This window comes from Rhinopithecus bieti, unplaced genomic scaffold, assembly GCF_001698545.2.
Source record: "Rhinopithecus bieti isolate Rb0 unplaced genomic scaffold, ASM169854v2 scaffold_29254, whole genome shotgun sequence".
In the NCBI taxonomy this organism is placed as follows: domain Eukaryota; kingdom Metazoa; phylum Chordata; class Mammalia; order Primates; family Cercopithecidae; genus Rhinopithecus; species Rhinopithecus bieti.
The window spans coordinates 77,535-103,605 of NW_016813033.1; the positions used below are offsets into that span (position 1 = coordinate 77,535).

A 26,071-nucleotide genomic window follows, 5' to 3' on the forward strand; every position below is an offset into this window, starting at 1 on the left:
GAAAGAATAACAACTGGAAGTTCCCAATCAAAACCATGCTACTTAATGTGTTATAAAGGTTCTCAACATTCAGTGCTTCCTCCTAGCCTGGTGGTTTCCATGTAAGCTGAATTCTCTCACGATAACTCAGAGCTACAAGATCAAATGTTCCAACAAATGAGACAGGAGCTACATGCTCTTTCATAAAGTGCCTTGGTAGTCATAGGGGGTCAAGTCTGCCATCCTCCATGGGTCAGAGCACCCACAATCACACCCAGATTCAAAAGGAGGGACACAGACCCCACTTCTCAATCGGAAAAGGTTTAAGATTTTGTGAACATGTTTCAAAGCTGCCATAGATCGTGAGGGAGACAGGTAGAAACAGAACATAGCAAGGGTGCTGTTTTTCCCTCCTGTCAGAGTTAGATGAAACTTCTTGGTGGATAGGCTTGACCTAGAGGGGCAAATAAGGTGATGCTTTTTTCCAGACTTTTGATAAGTTATAGTTATAGACTTTTTGCTTAAGAATTCTCTTCCTCAGGTCCTGTTTTTTTGTTGTTGTTTTGTTTTTAAGAAATTAAGGTCATTAAGCAGGGTGTAAATGTACAGTATAAATTTATTAAAAGATAAAGGGCTGATCAGAGATACTAAAAAATCCATGCCACATGCAGTAAATTTTTGCTTGATATAAAGTGTCAGGAAATGAGACCAAAATTGCCTTTGAGTTGCAATCAGTGCTGTAGAGAAAAAGCATATTTTGCCTTCCTTACTAAGATGAAGGAGTAATGTTTTCTTAAGAAGAAACTGTCAAATGTGTGTTAAATAAATGAAGCATAAAACAAGCTTTCCTGCAGTTTCAAGCATGCTTGGATTTTAATAACAAGCATTTATTCCATGAATGAAAAGTTATATTTGTATCCTAGAAGAAAGGCTCTCCACTCTACGCTGGGTACTTTCAGTTTTTAACATTCTCCAATACAGATGAAGTCAGTGATTTGCTCTGCCATTTCACATCACATTTTGATGTTGGTGTTTATGGGAGAGATAAGAGCCTGGACTAAAGAGGGAAGAGCAATGGGAAAGGATCCTTCCAGTGTTAGTTGGAGAGTGTAAGGGAATGTGGAAACAGATAAACTAGAATTAAGACGGGATGCGGAAGCTAAAGCCCAGTAGTGTGCACTCATCAACATTGTGTCAGTGTCTCAGGGACCCCTCCGTACCAAATTGTGGATTTAGAAAAGGGCAAAGGTCATGTTGGAGGACAAATGAGGTGGGAAACAGGAGGGTTTCAGAGTCCCATCCTGATAATGTTATGAGATCTAATCTATGTTTTATGTAAGAGAAGTTAGGTAGCTTTGCTAAGCCCAAACTGGGATTCAGAGACTGACAGTGCTGGTGAGCTGGTGACACCCTGGGGCATCTATTTACATGTGTTGCTAGGTGTGTAGTTGGCAGTTTTTTTAAGCTAAAAAATTACAGAAGCATTTGGGAAGCTGGGAGAGGAGCAAAGACAATAAGGGGAACCTCAAGGTGACACGATGGCATCTGCTCCCGTCTGGCCTGAGAGACTGCATGGTGGCCCCTGTGGAGAGCAAGGTGAATTCCAAAAGAGAAAGAGCTGTTTTGACAGAAGACTTTGTGAAGCTCAGGGTATTCGCAGTGTGGCTTTAGCGCTCAAGCCTAGGACAGGACACACAGCTCCAGGCCTAGGTCCCAGGGCGACCTTCCCCAGAAAGGCCACTCCAGGGGGTGAGCAGCGGGGTCTGACCACGGCTGGCAGAGCAACGACAAGCTGGAGGTGGCTGGCAACAGGCACCATAGCAAGGTGACTTCATGGGCCAGAGGAGAAAAGCACAAGCAGACTTGTTTCTGAGGATACGGTCACATCCCTGGGGACTCTCAGAAAACCAGGAGAATCCAATGGGCAAAACACTGAAGCACTGCTATCACACAGATGGACCCAAAGACCCTTGTCATCTGGCTATTAGTGTTAATGTGACCTCACTTCTCCTCTCAGGCAGGATGAGTTTGCACTGAGATTGCATAAGAAAATGATTAATAATTGAAACATTACCAAGGTCATTATCCTATTATGTAATGTGAATCTAAGGTCGCTTAGAAATTGGAAATGAATGAATCCAATAATTGCTGGATAATTAGACTAGGGGCATAATTTTGGAATATAAAAAGAAACTCAAATCTATACTTTAAGCCAAGGTTCCAATCTTTCTCATTCCTCAGAGAGAAATGGACAGGAAATGACTTAAGAAAATAAGCCATCATTTTTCCACTTTGTATGTCCCCAGACACCTTTGAGGAGATTTCTTCAAAGGAGACAAGATGTGTTCTGCCATTTTTAGGAGTGGAGTGTGGGTGACCCCAGCAGACTGTTTACCATCCACCCATTGAACAGCAGGAAAGACCAGCTCTAACCACCATGCGAAGCCATCTATCACTCACTGTAGGAACGAGGAAGGGAATTTTGGAACCCTCCATTGTTGTTAGATCCTCCCTTTGCTCATACATACACACACACACACACACACACACACACACAAACAGTTTTGACCACATAAAAGTGACTGAGGGACAAAGCATCTTGGTCACATACCAGAAGACTAAGGCTGAAAAAATCTTTACAGCATCTTATCTATTTACCTCCTGAACCCACTAACATTGTTGATGTAGTCCTTTAGAGGCATCCACGGTTTTCAATTTCATCTCATATAAAGATCAGTGCCAATCACTGAAGATATGGAGGCAGCAATATTCTGAGCCACTTCAGAACCAACAGCTTAATTGAAACATCAAACCGAGGCCCTCACACAATATTTATGGCTATAGTTTGGTTTAATGCCTTATATAATTGGTACTGACATACACAAGATTTCCATCAAGTCTTTATATCCTTTCACAGAGGAGTCTACTATTCTACATATGAAATAAGCAGCAAAAAGCGTATTCAATCTTATAAAACCTTTTAAACCATAACAGTATGATATGTCATTATGTGTGTGATAAAAACAGAATTATAAATCATGGTACAAAATAGCACAAAATTTGTACCATGATTTATAATTTTGTTTTCTTCCTCATCTTATCCAAAAAGCTGAGAAGTCATAATTCTGCCACCTGCTTTTGGATAACTAGTTGGCCTTATTCCTTTTCTACTAACTCTTTTCTAAACATTTGCATTTGCATTTGTAAAACTAGGAAAACAGAGAGCTTTTTTTTATTTTTAAGGAGCAGCTTCCACTTTCATTTTCAGAAGCTCTGAAATCCAGTAAATCCAGTTATGCATTGCAATATACCCTAGCATATGAGTGCAGATAACTTTTCAAAATGACCCCAAAACAATGAGCCTATTTCAGAGAGACTTTAGAAATAAAGAAACTACCCAAAAGCCTGTCTCTATCAAGAGCTGTTTTCATCTGTCAGTAATATAATGGAAACGCTAATACATCTTCCTTTAAGAGCTTGAATCTCAAAATGAGGTCTGTTATCTGCCATCTATGGGTATACCACAAACCGTCCCAGAACTCAGTGGCTTCAAACAGCAACCATTTTGTTGGTTCACCATTCTTAGGGTCAGAAATTCAGACAAAGCTTGACTAAATGGTTGTTCTGTTGGTCTCTTAAATAGGGTGAACAATTTATCTTGTTCGCCTGGGACTTTCCCAGTTTTAGCACTAAAAGTTCAGCATCTGGGGAGACTCATCAGTCTCAAGCAAACCAGGACAGTTGGTTGCCCTGTACCTGGGGTCTTTCATGGGGTGCTGGGCATCTGGTGGTTCAGCTGGAGCTGGGTGATCTAAGACCATCTCACTTGCATACCTGGTAGTTGGTGCTGATTGTCATCTGGGCCACGTGTCTCCAACAGGCTTCCTGAAGCAGTAAGAAGGGGTGCAAGCCTCAGTGCATAAGACCTGTGCTTACACCACATTTGTTGATGTTGGCTACACCAAGTCACCTGGCCAAGCCAGTCAGTGTAGGAGTGTACCACACAAGGGCATGGACACAGAAGCCACGATTCACTGAGACTATTATTCTTACCATCTAACATAGAGTCGCATTCCATTTAGTTCAGATTTAACAAATCTGAGATCCCCATCTTATTAATGCTGTTACTTTGGGAGTCTGTCCTCTACTGGTAAGTCAAAGAACCCCTCATTCCTGGGATACAATCCAAGTTAACTATTGTTTCTCAGAAGGAAAAGCAGAAAACCTTTTTTGTTTGTTGCTATTTTCGCTGTTGCCAGTTATTACTGTTTAAAAAAATAAAAATTCCAGCAGTTTGGTGCAGTCTAGTGGAAGAAGTAAGAATTGAAATGCTGCTAAGACATAGATCATTCATTTATTCAATACTTCCTCAGAGTCCATGGAGCAGAGAGTAACCCTTGGTTTACTCAACACTGCTGTCTCCGGGCACAGGCCTGGGCACTCGGTGGGAAACCTCTTCACTTACACAATTTGTTCAGTTCCCATGCTCTCGGAGCCATTTTTCCCATTATACATCTGTCGTTCCAAGATGGATGAGTCAGGAGAAAGCACAGCCTTCTATGATTGGAATCCATTTTTTCCTCCACTTCTGCATCCTGGCCTTCCAAAGAGGACACATTTCTCCCAGCCCAGGAACCCCTAGAGTGATCATCTCCTTGCCTACCAGAACAATAGTCCTCTCTCATCCCCATAGAACCTCGTGACACCATAAAAAGTAAACAAATTATACAAAAATGGTAATTTTTAAAGATAAATTATACAAATGAATGTATCTGTAGTTATTTAGTCACTCTTTTCAAAATTCTAATTTAAGCAATGCTTTCATACTTCAAAGGACAAAGTGTTTAAAACAGTGTTTTAACCTGAAATATCATTTTACTCCACAATTGAATTTTAGTTGAAAATAATTATATTTTAGCTGCAAGTGTTCTGAGTCATGGGCCAACTAAAGATTTCTGGTTATATAATTGAAAATTATGTGGTTCACCTTTATGCTTATAGACTTGGCTTGACTGAGTCCTGAGGGAAACTGTGCCATTTCATTGCTGATCAAATTCACATTGCAAGCCACATGTCCGGAATGCTCACTGTGGCCATTGAAATGAATGGAAACTGTGAGCCAGTTTATTTTCTAAGAGGTCAAATTGGCAGTCTCCTTTAGTTTACTGAACCTAAGTTTTAATAGTAAGTAATTTTTTAAATAAGTTTATTTATATGTGTTTATCTTTCCATATAATGTCATTTTTTTATTATCCTGATCCCCGAAGATTATACAAGATGCATTAAAACTTGAAATAATGTTGTCTGAAAATGTGAGAAAGTAGGCAAAAATAAGCCAGAGAATTTTTTTTTTTTTTTTTGAAACGGAGTCTCACTCTGTCCCCAAGGCTGGAGTGCTGTGGCCGGATCTCAGCTCACTGCAAGCTCCGCCTCCCGGATTCCCGCCATTCTCCTGCCTCAGCCTCCCGAGTAGCTGGGACAACAGGCGCCGCCACCTCGCCCGGCTAGTTTTTTGTATTTTTTAGTAGAGACGGGGTTTCACCGTGTTAGCCAGGATGGTCTCGATCTCCTGACCTCGTGATCCGCCCGTCTTGGCCTCCCAAAGTGCTAGGACCACAGGATTGAGCCACCGCGCCCAGCCCAGAGAATTTTTTTCAATTAAACTCCACCATTTTTTTCATTTATGGCATAAATAGTCAATATATGAAACAGAGAATATTAGGAAAATCAGCAACTCCTTAGAATACTATAGGAGTCACTCAAGGCTGCAAGCATTAAGTACTGTATCTTGGTTTAGAGAAGATGACCAACTACACACTTTGAAAAATGCTTTCACAGATGAAAACATAAAGAGTTTCTTGCTAATACCGAATAAAGAATGGTTTTAGCACACTTTACTGTATAGCCTCATTAATTTAAAATTTAGCTAAGTTTAGAATATAAAAATTGTTATAGAAAAGTAAATTAGTCTACCATAACTAAAAAAGAAAGCATATTTATTACCTTATTTAACAGACTTAACATAAAATAGAAAATTGATTTCTACTAAATATTCAGAAAAGTCATGTATTTCTATGGCCTGTAGAATAAAAAATCTTCAGTAAGAACATATCGCTTCATGATCATATTAATTTTAAAAGGCATCTCATGGATAACAGGTTTGTATTAGTAACAAAACTCAAAGCCTGATTTGTGATATTGTGAGCAATATTCATAAAGTACATTAATATGTTAAAAGTTACATGGACACAGAGCTACATTAGAACACACTTGCAATGTGTTAACACTTTCAGGGAAACAAAAATAGCAAGAATATTTTGCAAGAAAACAAACAATGTGAAAATAAACAAGTGAGAGATTGTAGGCAATGGAGCCCATAGCTAAAGTTTCAAGTAATTAATATGATATTTAAAGCAAAAGACTGGAAGAACATGCTCAAAATAATAAACTACTCTTTTTCATTTCCTCTAATGAAAAAACAGTGTGACACATTAAAATCTTTTATCTTTAATGTATGAGGGAAACAGTCATCCTTGCTAACTTCAGTACAACACTGCATAATAGTTAACTCCTATTTTGGTGGTGGAGTATGAATTTTAATCCACAAACTCAGTTGTGCATAATATGTCACAATTTAAATTTTCCTTAGAGCCACTTATTTCCAAAAGAATACAGAAAAGGTGTTCATAATAAAATTTCATCTATATAAAATGGTGTTCATAATAAAATATTATTTAAATCTTTTTAAGAGGTAATTGGCCAATTAAACAAAAAAAAATAATACAACATGGGGATTCAAAACATGTGTAAAAGTAAAATGTATGATAACAAAGACATAGACTGGGGGAAGAGAAATGTAGCCATACTCTCAATAGCTTTTTATAATATATGTGTGGTGACATAATATCACTGGAACATAAACTCTGATAAAAGAAAGATATATGCCATAAACCATTACGATAACAAAGAAACCACTTAAAATGAAGAAACAAGGAGTACTGTTATGTCAAAAAGGATGATAAATGAAATTATGAAAAATATTCAGTTAATCAAAAGGAAGACAAAAAAAGGGGAAAGAAAACAACAGATGAGACAAATAGAAGAGAAAGAGGAAGATTATAGATTTCAACCTAAACACATGAATAATCATATTGAAAGTAAGTGATCTAAATAACACAGTTGAAATGCAAGATGCAAGTATATGTTACCCATAAGAAAACTATTTTAAGTGTAAAGACACAAAGAGTTTAAAAGTAAAAAGATAGAAAAGGTTATAAATACTAGTATTTAGATAACACAGATCCAAATAAAGCTGGAGTGACTACAATAATGTCAAGACAAAATGGATGACAGAGTGAAGAATATTATTAGGGATAATAAAAGTCATTTCATAGCGATAATAAAGTGAATTCATCAAGAACAAAAAAAAAAAAAAAAAGGCCTGAACGTTTATGCACCTATTAAGAGAGCTACAGAAACATGATGCAAAAAACTGACAGAATAGCAGGAAGAAATAAACAAATCCGGAATATAGTCATAGATTTCAATACTGCTCTTTCCGTAATTGATACATCAAGGTGATGTAAAATCAATAAGAATATAGGAGATTCGAACAACACTATCAACCAACTTGACCTAATAAATATTTATAGAACACTGTACCCAACAGGAATAGAATACACATCCTTTTCAAATACACATGGAACATTTACCAAGATAGACCATATTCTAAGCCATTAAAATGTCACAATAAATTTAAAAGAATTCAAGTCATACCAAGTATATTCTCTGACCACAATGGAATTAAATTGGAAATTAATAACCAAAGGATCTTCAAAAAATTCCCCAAATATTTGGAAACTAATTATATACTTCTATATAACCTATATGTCAAAAAATAAAAGAGAAATTAGAAAATATTTTGAACTGAATGAAAAAAATAACATGATGTATTCTTTTATTTGAAGTAGTCTACTAAAGCAATAGTTAGGAAGAGATTTATAGCACTAAACACCTGTATTTTTAAAAAGTCACAAATCAGTTATCTCAGTTTCCACCTTAAATAACCAGGAAAGAAGAGCACATTAAATCCAAAGTAAGCGGAAGAATTAAAATAATAAAGACTAAAGAGAAATCAATGAAATATAAAACAGAAAACAATAGAGAAAATCAATGAAACCAAAAGTTAGTTCTTTCAACAGATTAACAAAATTGATAAGCCTCTAGCCAGACTTACTAGGAAAAAACAGAAATGATACAAACACGTTAACATTATTAATAATTATGGAAATGCAAAATAAAACCAAAAGAAGATACCACTATACACCTATTATCATGACTAAACTTCAAGACTGACCATAACAAGTATTGGTGAGGACATGAAGCAAATGGAACTCAATACTGCTTCCAGGAATAGAAAGTGGTACAGCCACTCTTGAAAACAGTTCGGCAATTTCTTGAAAGATTAGATATACCTACTACATGATCTAGTTATTCCACTTCTAGGAAATTTTCCAGGAGAAATTTGTGTGGAAGCACACATCCACACAAAGATTAGTACACAAAGTTTATGGCAGCTGCATTTGTAATATCCCAAAATTACAACCAAACGTCCATTAACAGGTGAATGGATAATCAATTGCGGTAAATTCATGCAAATAGAATACTACTCTGCAATTTAAAAATAATGAACAATTGATACATGCTACAGCATGGATGCATCTCAAAATAGTTATACTGAATGAAAGAAGCCAGACCCCCCAAAACATGTATACTGTATAATTCTATAAATATAAAATTGTAGAAAATGCAAACTAATCTACAGTGACAGAAAGCAGATCAGTCATTGCCTGTTGGAAGGAAATGAGAAGAGATTACAAAGAGACATGAGGAAACTTTAACAAATAACAGATAGGTCCATTTTCAGTGACGGCTGCATGGAGATACACCCAAGTCAAAATCTATCAAATTGTACACTTAAAATATGTGCAATCAATTGTATGTCAATTACACAACAATTCAGCTGTTTTTAAAACTCATGGACAAATATGAGTAAAGACATAAATACAGTAAATAAAAAGTTTATTTCTTACCTGTCATTCACACCAATCAAGACAGGAGATACTAATTTATTTAGGTCTTTGTAGGAACATCAATAAAGGTACAGGAGATTCATCTGAATTTATGTTATTATATGTCTAAAATAACCTGAGATACACTGCATGGGTTTTTTATAAACTCATTAAGAAAACAAGATTATTGTGTTTCTGACAATTTGCAATAAAAACCCAACCTAGAATTTTTCTTGCCCAATATCTTTAACACCATACCTATGGTAGTTCTAGTTTTGGGATTCATTGTGCACAGTGTAAGTTTTGGTGCACTTTGTCTCATGTTTTACACAATCAAATAAGAATATATTTGTATGACTTGGGACCTTTCTATTTGCAGTTCAGATTAAATAAGACTGAGAATTTCTGACTACTTATAACTAACACTTGCAGAAGCAATGCTTACAATGGGTAAAGTGTTCTTTGGGGAACTGCAGTCGATAAATGTTACAATCCTCGTTTGTTGCAGCTTCAGTTGTAATTCCTCTCTGAAATTCAGTGGGTGAAAAGGAAAAGATCAGGCTGCTAGAGAGAGGGATAAAGTAAGGCACATATGATTCTTGGATTTTTATTACAAACAAAATAAAAAATTACATGAGAGAGTTTCTTTATATTATTTTCTGAATTCTGCCCACTTTTCTGGGGAAAAACCTAAATCCCTCTTCCAGTCTTGCAATCTCTTCGTCTGCATAAAGCCTACATCTAAAAAAATTCCTAGACTGAAGTAACTAAATCAGGTACCATCTCAGCATGCAAAGTCTTTGAATTACATAATACACTGAAGACAGATTCAGGTTTATGTTCTTCAAGTGACTCATAAAGCATTACCAAGACTAAGTTCTCAGTTGATCAATAAATTGGTGTCTACTATGGTTACGCATATCTTTTTGTGTATATCAATATTTAAAATGTTGTACTGTTATTTATAAATATCCTTTGTTTCAAACAAATTTTCAAAACTGTCACATCAATTATGTGTTTTTATCGATTTGTTTGATCTGCATAAGGGTGTTCTCTGTTTCACATCCATTTGTATGTAGTTATCTCTCTTCGCCTCCAAACATTGAAACAGAAACAGTGTTGTGGTGAAGAGCCCTAGCCCAGCCTCACCACACACTAGCCTCAGTCTTGGGCAACATTCCACCTCTTCTGCATGATTCCTTGAACCGTGCATAGGGATGTTTGTTGTTCACAGGGTTGTTGTGAGGATTGATCAAGGTAATTAGATACAGATCTTATCCTTTAGCCCAGCACATAGTGAGCAGTCAAAAAATAAATAAACAAGAACACCTTTGAACTGCAAAAACATTTAGGGCAGGGCCCCCCAAGTAGTTATAATTATCTTATTACATGAATGCATCCTAGCAGGAGTGGAATACTTGAAAATTATTATTTAATCAAAATTAATATTTCTTAGAAAGGCAGAGAAGGCCTAAAAAGAATATAATGAAATGTATTATATTGAAATGAAATGAAATGAAATATTATGAAATTGAAAATATATATAAAATGAAAAGACTTAGTTTAAATTTCAACTTTAGCACATTAAACAACTAATTCTGGTTGCTTGTTTTATTCTAACCAGCCGATTTGTAGTTTGTAAATTGGACATGACCTGTTCATAGTAGATGCTTGGTGAATGCGTACTGAGGGATTACTCAAAGATATTGCCTACAAAAGCATTTTCAATACTTTTATCTGTCTGATAGAATAAGATCCCTTTACTTTGGGGAAAACCATAAAATTGAGTGATATTTCTCACTTTATGGGTCATTATTACTCATGTAGTAATATTTCTCATTAACGATAAACAAGTGGAGCAAATGTGGCTCTGCAGGGCAATTGTTGCATTAAAACCTGAACTGCAAATATTTAATGCTCACAAGAATTTTTCTCCCTCCCCAGCCATGTCCACTTCGGTGACAGACCCAAGAGAACCCTATACCCATTTACAGAAAACCAGTGCTGAAAAGTTCCACACAGCTGACCGCTAAAACATATCTTGAATTTTACTTTTTTCTCAAGCAAAATGCCGTTGTCTGTAATGTTCATAGTCCTTTAAAGATTATTTTGTTCATTTCACAGGTCTCCTGTTATGGCTGGAGGTCTCTTTGCTGTGGATCGGAAATGGTTTTGGGAATTGGGTGGCTATGATCCAGGTTTAGAAATCTGGGGCGGAGAACAGTATGAAATCTCTTTTAAGGTAAGCCCAAGACCCTCTTCACACTATGTCTACGTAATTTTGACAATTCTGATAGAATATCAGCATGTTGCTTTGTGACCTATGTTCTGGGATGACTTAATAATGATAATAGACATGTCACCTTCCCAAGTGAGCTCTTGTAGTTTCTTTCTTTTTTGGTTTTGTTTTATTTTCTTGATATATAATCATTATACATATTTGTGGGGTACATGTGAAATTTTGATACATGTGTACAGTGCATAATGATCAATTCAGGGTAACTGGGATATCCATCACCTCAAACATTCATCTTTTCTTTGTGTTGGGAATTCTCCTCTAGCTATCTTGAAATATATGATAAATTATTGTTAACTATAATCTCCCTACTTGTGTAAGGCCATTTTTGCATTCCTATAAAGAAATATCTGAGACTGGGTAATTTACAAGGAACAGAAGTTTAATTGGCTCACAGTTCTGCAGGCTGCACAAGAAGGTGGTGCTGGCATCTGCTTCTGGTAAGGGCCTCAGGAAGCTTTTAATCATTGTGGAAGGCAACAGGGAGCCAGCATGTCACATGGTGAAAGCAAAAACAAGAGACACAGGGGTGAGCTGCCACACACTTTTAAACAACCAGATCTCACAGGAACTCACTCACCAGCAAGGGGATGGCGCTAAACCTAATTCATGAGGAATCCATTCCCCATGATCCAAACACCTCCCACCAGGCCTCACCTCCAACACTGGGGACCACATTTTGACATATGATTTGGAGGGGACAAACAACCAAACTATATCACTACAGTACTATCAAATACTAGAATGTATTTCTTCTGTTTAACTGTATTTTTGTACTCATTAACCAAATTCTTTTTTTACCCCCTCCCCACCCCCACTCCCTCCTATTCCCAGCCTCTGGTAACCACCAGTCTACTTTCTACCTCCATGAGATCAACTTGTTTAGCTCCCCATATGAACTAGGACATGGGATGTTTTTCTATGCCTGACTTATTTCACTTAAAATAATGACCTTCAGTTCCATCTATGTTCCTGGAAATGATAGTATTTCATTCCTTTTTATGACTGCATAATATTCCATTGTGTGTATATACTACCTTTTCTTTATCCATTCATCCAGTGATGGACACTTAGGTAACTATTGAGACCATCACCACAAAAAAATGGGAATGCAGATATCACTTCTACATATTGATTCCTTTTCTTTTGAAAATATACCCAGCAGTAGGATTACTAGATTATATGGTAGTTCTATTTTAGTATTTTGAGGACCCTCCATACTCTTCCCCTAATTTCCATATTACTTTGCATTTCCACCAACAGTGTAGGAGCATTCCCCTTTCTCTGCATCCTTGCCAGCATTTTTTAATTTTTTGTCTTGGAAATAATAGGCAGTTTAACTTGGATAAGATATAACCTCAATGTGGTTTTGATTTGCATTTCTCTGATGACTAAAGATGTTGAACATTTTTCGTATACCTGTTGGCCATTTGTATGTCTTCTTTTGAGAAATGTCTATTCAGGTATTTTGCTCATTTTTAATTGAATTATTTGAGAGTTTTTACTATTGAGTTGTTTGAGTTCATTATATATTCTGGTTATTATTTCCTTGTCAGATGGATAGTTTGCAAATATTTTCTCCCATCCTATAGGTTGTCTCTTCACTTTGTTGATTGTTTCCTTGCTCTACAGAAACTTTCTAGCTTGATGTAAATTTGTCTATTTTTGCTTTTGTTGCATGTGCTTTTGAGGTATTACCCAAAAAAAATCTTTGCCCAGACTAGTGTCCTGTAGTGTTTCCCCAGCGTTTTCTTCTAGTAGTTTCATAGTTCGGGGTCATATAGTTAAGTCTTTAATCTATTTTTGGTTGATTTTTGTACATGATCAAAGATAAAGATCTAATTTCATTTTTCTTCTTATGGATATCCCATTTTCCCAGCATCATTTATTGAAGAAACTGTACTTTTCCCCATTGAATGTTCTTGGCAACTTTGTCAAAAATGAGTTGGCTGTAAGTGCATGGATTTACTTCTAGGTTATCTATTTTGTTCCATTGGTGTATGCATCTGTTTTTATGCCAGTACCATGCTATTTTGGTTACTATAGCTTTGTGGTATAATTTGAAATCAGGTAATGTGATGCCTCCTGCTTTGTTCTTTTTGTTCAGGACCACTTTAGCTATTTAGGTCTTTTTCTTGTTCCCTTCAAAGTTTTGGATTTTTTTCTGTCTCTTGTGAAGAATGTCTTTGGTAATTTGATATGGATTACATTAATTATTTATATCATTTCAGGTAGTGTAGAGATTTTGACAGTATTAATTCTTCTAATCAATGACCATGGTATATCTTTCCATTTTTTATGTGTCTTCAATTTCTTTCATCATTGGTTTGTACAGATTACTTCACTTCTTTAGTTAAATTTATTCTTAGGTATTTTTGAGCTATTATAAATGGGATTGTTTTCTTGATTTCTTTTCAGATTGATTTCTGTTAGTGTACGGCAACTTTATTGAATTAATTCATCAGTTCCAAGAACTTTTGGTGGAGTCTTTAGGTTTTTCTAAAAATAAGATCATGTCATCTGCAAAGATATTTTGACTTCTTCCGTTACAACTTTGATGCCCTTTGCTTCTTTTTCTTGCCTAATTACTCAGGCTAGGACTTTCAGAACTAGGTTAAATAAAAGTGTTGAAAGTGAGCATCCTTGTCTTGTTCCAAATCTTAGTGGAAAGGCTTTCAATTTTCCCCCTTTCAGTGTGATTTTACATGTGGGTTTGTAATGTATGGCTTTTATCATATTGAGGTATTTTCTTTCTATATCCAATTTGTTAAGAGTTTTATCATAAAAGAATGTTAAATTTTACCAAATACTTTTTCAGCATGTATCAAAATGATCATAATCTTTTTGTCCTTGATTCTCTTGGTGTGATATATCATAGTTATTGATTTGCATATGTTGAACCATCTTTACACCTTTAGGATGAAGCCCACTTCATTATGGTGAATGTTCTTTTTAATGTCTTATTGAATGATGTTTTGTTTAGGGTTTTTACATCTATGTTTATGAGGAATATTGGCCTATAGATTTTGTATGTGTATGTACTTGTCTAGTTTAAGTATCAGGATAATACTGACATTATAGAATGAGTTTGGAAGAATTCTCTCCTCTTCGATATTTTGAAATAGTTACAGTAGAATTGGTATTAGTTCTTCCTTAAAAGTTTGGTAGAATTCAGTAATTAATCCATCAAGTGTTGGGCTTTTCTTCGCTGGGAGACTATTACTGCATTGATTTCATTATTCATTATTGATCTCTTCAGGTTTTCTTTTTCTTCATGGTTCAATCTTCATAGGTTGTGTATTTACAAGAACTTATCTATTTCTTCTAAGTTTCCAATATTTTGGTGTATAGTTGTTCATAGTAGTCCCTAACAATCCTTTGTGCTTCTGAGGTCTCAGTTGTTATGTCTCCTTTTTCACTTCTGATTTTATTTATTTGAGTCTTCTCTCTTCCATTCTTAGTCTAGCTAAAGATTTGTTACATTTGTTTATCTGTTTAAAAAATTGGCCGGGCACTGTGGCTCACAACTGCAATCCCAGCACTTTGGGAAGCCGAGGCAGGCAGATCACAAGGTCAGGAATTCGAGACCAGTCTGATCAGCATGGTGAAACCCCGGCTCTACTAAAAATGTAAAATTAGCTGGGCATGGTGGCGCCTGCCTCTAATCCTAGCTACTCAGGAGGCTGAGACAGGAGGATCGCTTGAACTCGGGAGGCGGAGGTTGCAGTGAGCCGAGATTGCATCATTGCACTCCAGCCTGGGCAACAAGAGCAAAAAACTCTATCTCAAAAAAAAAAATCAATTTTACAGTTCATTGATCTTTTGTATTGTTTTATAGTATCTATTTTTAAGTTCAACTTTTATTTTAGATTCAGGGGATACATGTGCAGGATTGTTGCAAGTGAATATTGTGTGCTACTGCAGTTTGGGTTATAATTGAATGCATCACCCAGATAGTGAGCATGGTATCGAATAGGTAGTTCTTTAACAATTGACCCCCTACTCCCAACCCCTCTTGTAGTGATCAATGACTTTTGTTCTCTTATTTATTTCCATGTGTACCCAATGCTTATCCTCCTCTTATAAATGAAAACATGTGGTATTTAATTTTCTGTTACTGCATTAATATGCTTAGAATAATGGCCTCTAGCTGCATCCATGTTGCTGCAAAGGAAATGATTTTGTTCATTTTTTATGGCAGTGAAGTATTCCATGGTGTATATGTACCACACTATCTTTATTCAGTCCACCATTCATGGGCACATAGGTTGATTCAATGTCGTTGCTATCATGAATAGTGCTGCAATGAATATGTGAGTGCATGTGTCTTTTGGTAAAATGGTTTATTTTCCCATGATTTATTTTCCTTTGAACATATACCCAGTAATGAGATTGCTGGGTTCTATTTGTAGAACCAGCAACCGACCACCAGCATGGTGGTTCTATTTTTAGTTCTTTGAGAAGTCTCCAAACTGCTTTCCCCAGTGGCTGAACTAATTTACATTCCCACCAGCAGTGTATAAGTGTTCTTTTTTCTCTGCAGCCCTGCTGACATATTCTATTTTTACCTTTTTTTTTTTTTTTTTTTTTTTTTTTGTTTGAGATCTAGTCTCACTCTGTTGCCCATGCTATCTCGGCTCACTGCAACCCCCACCTCCTAGGTTCAAGTAATTCTCTTGCCTCAGCCTCCCATGTAGCTGGCACTACAGGCACCTGCCACCATGCCTGGCTAATTTTTGTATTTTTTGTAGCAATGGGGTTTCCCCATTTTGGCCAGACTAATCTTGAACTCCTGACCTAAGGTGATCTGCCTGCCTCGGCCTCCCAAAGTGCTAGGATTATAGGCGTGAGCCACCGTACCCGGCCTCTATTTTTACTTTTTAATAATAGCCATTTGACTGGTGTGAGATGATATCTCATTGTGGTTTTGATTTCCATTTATCTTATAATTGGTGATGTTAAGCATGTATCAATATGTTTTTTGGCCACTTGTATGTCTTCTTTTGAGAAGAGTCCTTTGCCCACACTTTAATGGGGTTATTTGGTTTTTATTTGTTGATTCATTTAGGTTCCTTATGGATTCTAGATATTAGACCTTTGTCAGATACGTCGTTTGCAAATATTTTCTCTCATTCTGTGGGGTGTCTGTGTACTCTGTTGATAGTTTCTCTTGCTGTGAAGAAACTCTTAAGTTTAGTAAGCCACACTTGTCAATGTTTGGTTTTGTTGCAATTGCTTTTGAGTTCTTAGTCATAAATTCTTTGCCAAGGCCAATGTCCAGAAAAGCATTTCCTAGATTTTCTTCTATAATGTTTATAGTTTGAGGTCGTACACTTAAGTCTTGAATCTATCTTGAGTTAACTTTTGTATATGGTGAGAGGTAGGAGTCCAGTTTCATTCTTCTGCACATAGATATCCAGTTATTCCAGCACTATTTATTGAATAGGAAGTCCTTTTCCCATTGCTTATTTTTGTCAAGTGGATATCCAGTTATCCCAGCACTATTTATATAATACGGAGTTCTCTTCTCATTGCTTATTTTTGTCGACTTTGTACAAGATCAGTTGATTTAGGCATGCTGCTTTATTTCTGGGTTCTCCAGTCTGTTCCCATGCTCTATCTGCGTTTTTGTACCAGTACCCTCCTGTTTTAATTACTGTAGTCTTGTAGAACAGTTGATTTTAGGTAATGTGGTACCTCCGGCTCTGTTCTATTTGCTTGGGATTGCCTTGGCTATTTGGGCTCTTCTGTTGCTTCCATATGAATTTGAGAATAGTTTTTTTCTAATTCTGTGAAAAACGACATTGGTAATTTGACAGAAATAGCGTTGAATCTATAGATAGTTTTGGATAGTATGGCTATTATAACAATATCTGTTCTTCTAACCCATAAGCATGGATTTTTTTTTTTCATTTTTATGTCATCTATTATTTCTTTCATCAGTGTTTTGTAGTTCTCCTTGTAGAGATTTTTTACATCCTTGGTTAGTGTAGCCCTACATTTGCTTTTGTGTGTGTGGCTATTGTAAATGAGATTGCATTCTTGATTCAACTCTCAGCTTGAATGTTATTGGTGTATAAAAATACTACTAAATTTTGTACATTGATTTTGTATACTGAAACTTCACTGAAGTCATTTATCAGGTCTGTAAGCCATTTGGCAGAGTCAGTGAGGTTTTCTAGGCATAGAATCATATCATTAGTGAAGAGAGGTAATTTGACTTCTTTTCCTGTTTGGATGCTTTGTTTCTTTCTTTCAAAGAAAGTGGGACTACCAGTACTATGTCGAACAGGAGTGGTAAGGATGGGCATCCTTGTCTTGTTCCAGTTCTTAAGGAAAATATTTCCAGCTTTTGCCCATTCAGTATGGTGTTGGCTATGGGTTTGTCATAGATACCTTTTATTATTTTGATATATATTTTTAATGCCTAGTTCATTGAGGGTTTTTGTCATGAAAGGATAATGGGATTTATCAAAAGCATTTTCTACATCTATTAAGATGATTATATGGGCTTTGTTTTTAATTCTGTTTATGTGGTGAATCATGTTTATTGATTTGCATATGTTGAACCAGCCTTACATCCCGGGAAGGAATTAGCATCCCATATAGTGAATTAGCTTTTTGAGGTACTGCTGAATTTGGTTTGCTAGTATTTTATTGAGGATTTTTGTGTCTATGTTCATCAGGGTGATTCACCTGTAGTTGTCTTTTTTCTTTGTGTCTTTGTCAGGTTTTGACATCAGGGTGATACTAGTTTCATGGAATGAGTTAGAGAGGAGTCCCTTCTCGTTGATTTTTTGGAATAATTTTAATAGAATTGGTACCAGCTCTTCTTTGTATGGTTGGTAAAATTTGGCTGTGAATCCATCTAGTCTGGGCTTTTATTGTTTGCTGGTTTTTCACTACTGATTCAATTTCAGAACTCGATATTGGCCTATTCAGTATTTCCATTTCTTCCTGAATCAATCTTGGGAGTTTGTGTACTTCCAGGAATTTATTCATGTCCTCTAGATTTTCTAACTTGTATGCACAGAGGTGTTCATAACAGTCTCTGAGGATCATTTTTATGTCTGCGGAATCCGTTGTAATGCCTTCTTTGTTATTTCTGATTATGCTTACTTGCATCTTCTTTTTTTCTTTGTTAATCTAGCTAGCAGTCTATTGATCTTGTTTATCCTTTCAAAGAACCAACTTTTTATTTTGTTGATCATTTGTAATGATTTTTGAGTCTCAATTTCATTTAATTCTGCTCTGACTTTCATTATTTACTTTTTTCTGCTAATTTTGGGGTTGGTGTGTTTTTGTTTTTCTAGTTCCTCTAAGTGTAATGTTAAATTGTTAATTTAATGTAGGTGTTCAGAGCTATAAGCTTTCTTTTTAATATTGCTTGTGCTGCATCATAGAGATTTTAGTATGTTATGTTTCTGTTTCCATTTACTCCAAAGTCATTCAGGAGCAACTTGTTTAGGTTCAATGTAATTGTGTGGTTTTCAGGGATACTCTTAGTATTAATTTTTATTTTTATCCCACTGTGGTCTGAGAATATGCTTAGTATGAATTTGATTTTTTTGAATTTATTGAGACTTGCTTTATGGCTAAGCATGTCATTGAGGTTAGTGTATGTTCTGTGTGCCAATGAGAGGGAAGTATATTCTGTGGCTGTTAAGTGGGGTATTCTGTAGATGTCTATTTTGTCCAATTGGTCAGGTGTTGGATTTAAGTCCAGAATTTCTTTGTTAGTTTTCTGCCTCAATGACCTGTCTAACACTGCCAGTGTGGTTTTGAATAGTCCCTATTATTGTGTGACTAAGTCTTTTCATAAATCTAGAAGTACCTGTTTTATGATCTGGGTGCTTCAATGTTCGGTGCATATAGATTTATAATAACTAAGTCTTGTTGAATTCAACCATTTGTCATTATGTAATGACCTTCTTCGTCTGTTTTACTGTTTTGGTTTAAAGTCTGTTTTATCTGATATAAGAATAGTGACCTCTGCTCTTTATCATTTACCATTTGCATAATAGATCTTTCTCTATCCCTTTCCTTTGAGCCTATGGGTGTCATTACATGGGAGATTAGTCTTTTGAAGACAGCAGAAGATTTGGTCTTTTTTTTTTAAATCCAACTTGCCACCCTGTGCCTTTTAAGTGGGCCATTTAGACCGATATGTGAGGTTTTGATTCTGTCATGGTGTCAATGGTTGGTTGCTTCATAGTCTCAATTGTGTAGTTGCTTTATAGGGTCTATAGACTATAGACTTTTTAGGGTCTATATATGTTTTTGTGGTAGCTGTTATCGATTTTTCATTTCCTTGTTTAGAGCTCCCTTTAATATCTTTTGTAAGGCGGATCTAATGGCAGCAAATTCCCTGTCTGGAAAAGATTTTATTTCTCCTTCAGTTATGAAGCTTAGCTTGAGGAGACATAAAATTCTTGTTTTGAATTTTTAAATTTAAGAATGCTAAAAAATATGCCCCCAATCTCTGACTTATAATGTTTCTGCTGTTATGATGGGGTTCCCCTCAAAAGTGACATAACCCTTTACTCTAGCTGCCTTTAAGATTTATTTCTTTGCATTTACCTTGTAAAGTCTGATGACTGTATGTCTTGGGGATGGTCATCTTGTATAGTATATTACAGGAGTTCTCTGAGTTTCTCAAATTTACATTTCAACCACTCTAGCAACATTGGAAATTTTCTTATATATTATATTTTCAAATATGTCTTCCAAATTGCCTATTCTCTCTTATTCTCTCTCAGGAATGCCAAGAAGTCATCGGCTTTGTCTCTTTACATAATCGCATATTTATTGTTGCTTTGTTCATATTTTCAGTTCTTTTTTATTTTTGTCTGACTGGGTCTTTGGGCTTTTATATTCTTTCCTCTGCTTGGTCTAGTCTTTTGTTCAGACTTCCAACAGTATTTTGAAATTTTCATAGTGAATTTTTCAATTCCAGAAGTTCAGTTTAGTTCTTTCTTAATATGGTCATGTCATTGTTCAAGTCTTAAATTGTTTTTCTGGCTTCCATGCATTGGCTTTCAATTTTCTCTTGAATTTCGTTGAGTTTGCTTGCCATCCAAATTCTGGATTTTATTATTGAGCTTCCTTGCCATTCAGACCCTGAATTCTATGTCTGTTATTTAAGACATTTCAATGTGGTTAGGATCCATTGCTGGGGAGCTAGTGCAATCCTTTGGATGTAAAGAAATGCTCTGATTTTTTGAATTGCCAGAGCCCTTCTCATATGAGGAGGCTGGCAATTGTTTTTCCTTTTTAAATTGCTCTACTATGGATGAGGCCTTTTGTTTTTATATAGTATTTTTCCCTTGAGGGTTTCACTGTGGTGTATGCTGTGTATCGTTGATTGCCTTCATTTCTGAATGCTTTCAAATGGTCAGGGCTCCGTATGGGCTCCTTACTTGTGGATAGTTTCCTGCTTTGGGTTTCACAGGTGTTGGGTGTTAAAGAAACTTTTTCTTTGGTGGTGTAATTCAGGATCTGAACCAGTACATGGCGCTTAAGAGTAAGGGCCAGAAGATAGACTCTTAGCCAAGTTCTCCTTGGAGCTTACTGTTGTGTTGTCGGCTTTGTTCATACTTTTAATTCTTTTTTTTTTTTTTTTTTTTTTTTTTGTTGTGTTTTTTTTTTTTTTTTTTTTTTTTTTTTTTTTTTTTTTTTTTTTTTTACTGCTGCATATGCACTTGCACCTTTTTGTTGTTGTTACTGCTGCATATGCCATATGCCCTTACTCTTTAGTGGCCTGGAGATGGGAGATGGGGTGCAAGACATGACTCCCTCACCAACTCCATTCTGGGGTCTTGGTAGAGCCCTTTTCAATTATTGCTGTTGCATCCGTGATTTCTTAGTCTCAAGTGAAACTTTGGCAAACTGCTTTCCCTCCTCCCTCAGGGGCAGCCCAAGGCAAGGTTTACGTCACCAGGAAATCCACAGTTACTTAGGGACCTACTGGTCCTCTGAGCTTGGCAGAGTCAGAACAGGTTGTGGTGTGTGTCTGCAGGTGGTCTGGTGATGCAGTGGGTCAAGGGCAGAGGATGCCCAGGCAGGACAGTAATACCATACATGTGGCACCCACGGCCTGCTGTTCTTAGCCCAGCAGACAGCTGTGGGGCCAACCCAGCTCACACTTGCCCAACCCAGTAAGTCTGCAGCATCTGCCCCAGGAGTGGGCCTGACAGTTGGGCTTGTCCCAAACCTTCTGTGCCAAGATTGTTGGGCAGTTCCAGGTGTTCCACGCTGTAGGGGTCCCTGAGGAAAAAGGTGCTACTGGCTAATAGGCCACACCCTTCCCAAAACAGTCTTGTCAAGAGAGGGACACGCAGCTCCCACACCAGCACACAAACCAATGTATCATTCTTCTAAGTGTTCTGAGAGTGGAGGGTCCTCCCCTCCTCAAACTCAAGCCAAAGATCTCAGCTCCAAACCCCTGGACAGTGTACTCGAATCCTGGGGGTTTTGGGACCAGGCCTACAGTTTTGTCTGCTGATCCCTCACTGCCCAGAGCTGACTGTACTGAAGGAGCCAAACTACTCCCAGGCAACCAGCAAAACACTCAGGCAGGACAATGAAAGCTGCGCTGTGGGCACCTTCCTGAGGGAGTGACCAGGCAGGCAGTGTTGGGAAGATCTGGTCGACAAGGGGGCACATAGATCAGATGCACCCCAGTCTCATGGAAGAAATAGCCAAGCCCTGCTCTTTCCCAGCTTGGCAGAAAGCAGGAGCTGTAGTCACTCAGAACAAGATAGAGAGCCTTGGGGGATGGGTACCTATGGTCACATTTTGTTGCAGCTGCAGTGTGCACTGCAAAACCTTCTGGGATCTATGCAGGTTTGTGCTCTTCCTCTGCCTTATCTCCAGGCAGTTCCCTCTGCCAATTCAAATGCCTATGGAGGTCATAGGACCTCATGTATCTAGGATCCCAGATGTCCACAGTGGAAGTGTGGAGTCCCAGAGCTCCTTCACTTGCCCTTTCCTTAGGACCTAGTCAGGTTTGGGAGCTGGTCCTCAACATTCCCCAACTCCAGGCAAGCTTCCCAGCTTCTTCCCTCTTCAAACATGGTGTCTATGTCACCTATCAACTTTCAATATTTTCTTTCAGAAGATCTGTTCAAAGTGTGATGGTTTACTCAATCTTTTGGTTCCTCTCAGTGGGAGGGGTGTCTCAGCTATGTCTAATTAACCATCTTAGTTCAAGCACTGTTTTATTGTCTCAGTTTCACATATTTATGTTCTGATCTTTATTATTTCTTTGATTTTGCTAATTTGAGGATTGGTTTGTTCTTGCTTTTCTTGAGGTGTATCATTAGGTTGTTTATTTGAAGTATTTGAAGTTTTTCTATTTTTTATGCAGGCATTTATTGCTGTAAACTTCCCTCTTTGTACTGCTTTTGCTGTATCCCCTACATTCTGGTGTGTTGTGTTTCCAATTTTGTTTCAAGATATATTTCAATTTCCTTCTTAACGTCTTCATTGACCCGTTGGTCATTCAGGGCATGTTGTTTCCATGTACTGGTATATTTACAAAGTTTTGCTTTTTATTGATTCTGGCTTTATTCCATTGTGGTCAGACATGATTTCAATATTTTTTAATTTGTTGAGACTTTTTTTTGTGTCCTAACATATAGTCTATCCTGGAGAATGTCATATGTGCTGATGAAAAGAATCTGTATTACGTATTAATTGGATGAAATGTTCTGCAAATGTCTGTTAGGTCCATTTGTCGCCGGGCGCGGTGGCTCAAGCCTGTAATCCCAGCACTTTGGGAGGCCGAGATGGGCGGATCACGAGGTCAGGAGATCGAGACCGTCCTGGCTAACACGGTGAAACCCCGTCTCTACTAAAATACAAAAAAAAAAAAACTAGCCGGGCGAGGTGGCGGGCGCCTATAGTCCCAGCTACTCCGGAGGCTGAGGCAGGAGAATGGCGTAAACCTGGGAGGCGGAGCTTGCAGTGAGCTGAGATCTGGCCACTGCACTCTAGCCCGGGCAACAGAGCAAGACTCTGTCTCAAAAAAAAAAAAAGAAAAAGAAATGTTAATATTTGCTTTATGTGTCTGGGTGTTTTGGTATTGGTATTGGATGCTCATGCATTTACAGTTGTTATATCCTCTTGCTGAATTGAGTATCATTATATAATGATCTTGTTTTGTCTTTTTTACAGTTTTTGGGGGTTTTTTTTGTTTTTTTTTTTTTTACTTAAAGTCTCTTGTGTGTGACATAAGTATAGCTGCTCTAGCTCTCTTTTCATTTCTATTTGCATGGAATAACTTTTTTTCTCCCATCACCTTCAGTATATGGGTATCTTTATGGATAAACTGAGTTTCTTATAGGCAGCATAAGTCAGGTCTTGTTTTTTTAATTCATTCAGTCACTGTGTCTTTTAATTGGAGAATTTAGTTCATTTATATTCAATGCTATTATTGATAAGGATTTACTACTATCATTTTGTTACTTGTTTTCTAGTTGCTTTGTAACTCTTCTTTTCCCTTCTTTCTTTTTTCCTGTCTGCCTTTGTGGTTAAGTAATTTGCTCTGATAGTATTTTTCATTTGTTGCTTTACTTTAGTGTATATATTCTATACTTTTCATTTTAGTGTATATATTATAGATTTTGCTTTGTGGTTACCATGATGTTTACAAAATCATCCTATAGTTATAACAAGTTATTGAAAATGATGCCAACTTTGATCGCAAATAAAGAAAAAGAAAAGAAACAAACTGAAAAAAAAACCCTATACACTTTACCTCTCTTCTCCCCCCACATTTTAAGTTTTGATGTCACAGTTTCCCTTTTCATGTTGCATATATCTTAACAACTTGTTGTAGTTATTATTTTTAATGGTTTTGTCTTTTAGTTTTCTTACTAGATTCAGTTTCCACACCATGATTACAACATTAGTATAATAATCAAATTAATGTCCTTTTCTTTCGGTGTCATGGACTTCCTTTAGCATTTCTTATAGGACAGCTTAGTAGCAATAAATTGCCTTGGCTTTTGTTTGTCTGGAAAAGTCTTTCCTATTCTTGTTTTTGTTTGTTTGTTTGTTGTTATTTGTTGGTTTCCTTTCAGCACTCTGAATATATGGTTCCCCTCCCTCCAGTCCTGTAAGGTTTCTGCTGAGAAGCCTGCTGTCAGGCATATTATAACTCCCTTAAATGTTGTTTGCTTTTTTTCTCCCATTGCTTTCAGAAATTTTCTTTGTCTTTTACCTTTGTGAGATTGATTATAATATGTTTTAGGGTATTCTTGTTTGCGTTGAATAAAATTAGAGACTTTTCACTTTCTTCTGTCTGGGTATTTATATCTCTCAAGGTTTGGAAAGCTCTCTGCTATTTCTTTAAACAAACTTTATGTTCATTTGTCCATGTCAGTTCCCTCTTTAACTCCAATAAACTGAATATTTGCCCGTTTGAAGTTGTCCCATAGACCCATAAGCTTTCTTCATTTCTTTTTATTACTTTTCTTTTTTCTCTTCTGTCTATATATTTTCAAATAGTCTATCTTCAAGCTCACTGACTCTTTTGTTTGATCAGTTCTGCTATTGATGCTTTCTATTACATTTTTCATTTCATTCATTGTATTTTTCACCCAGGATTTCTGTATGATTTTTATTATTATTTCAATCTCTCTGTTACATTTCTCTGATAAGTTTTTGGGTTATCTGTGTTTTCTTGAGGTTCATTGACTTCCTTAAGATAGCTGTTATGAGTTCTTTGTCTGAGAGGTCACACATCTCCTCACTTTAGGGTTGATCTCTGGTACCTTACTTTGTTTGTTTGGTCATGTCATATATCCTTCATGTTTTGACGCTTGTGAATGTGGAACAATGTCTACACATTGAGTGATTAGGTATTTATTTTAGTCTTCTTTGCCCAGTTTTGTTTGTGCCTGTTCTTCTTCCAAGGGCTTTTCAGAGATTCTAAGCAGACTGACTATTATGTTTCCTGAGTCCAGCTATAATCACTGCAACCATTTCAGCAGTAAAGAACCCCCTAGGCCCAGGCATTCTACAAGTCTTTGAAGGACTCTCAAGTTGATGTGGTTTTTCAGCCCAGACAGACCTGGGGAATGCCCAAAGAAGATACTTGGGCTGTGTGGAAACTCTGGACAGGGGCTCAAGCCTAGAAGACTGTCCCAGTGGCCCAGACCAGCATGTCTCCCAGCAGATCCCTGCACGGGCAGGATGGGTTCAACTGCAACAAGGAGGACTGGGATTGAGACTGGACTCCCTCAGGATCTGCTATGGGAAGGAAGAAAGGGTGCCTGTCACATTGGCTCAAACTGGTATATGTCTCCTAGCAGGTCCCTGCACGGATAGGATAGTTCCCTGACTGCAGCAGGAGGGGTCGAAGCTGATACTAGGCCATCTTGCAATTTGGTGTCAAATAGAGACTGGAAACCCCAGTCTCAGCTCAGAGGGTGCATGTAACCCAGCAAGTTCATTCACAGATAGGACAGTTTCCTGATTGCAGTAGGAGAGCTGGGAGCTGATACTGGGCCTCCTAGAGGTCTTCTGTGGGACAGAGGCTAGCATTCCTGTCAAAATGGCTCAGATGGGTCCACCTCTCCCAGCAGGTCCCTGCACAGATGGGATAATTCTCCAACTGCAGCAAGAGAGACTAGAGCTGAGACTAGGCCTTCTTGGGATCTTCTGTGTGACAGAGGCTAGAACCATCTCCTTGGTTCAGAAAGGCAAACATCTTGGTTCA

The 26,071-nt window shown here is 37.2% G+C and overlaps 1 protein-coding gene across 1 annotated transcript in view; it reads left to right on the top strand.

The window, feature by feature from the left end:
- Window positions 1-26,071, top strand: part of GALNTL6 (polypeptide N-acetylgalactosaminyltransferase like 6) — a 237,746-nt gene that overhangs the window by 65,973 nt on the left and 145,702 nt on the right. Inside the window, exon 3 of the mRNA XM_017847605.1 lies at window positions 11,175-11,292. Within this exon, the coding sequence (XP_017703094.1) occupies window positions 11,175-11,292 (118 nt within the window). The remainder of the gene's footprint in view (window positions 1-11,174; window positions 11,293-26,071) is intronic.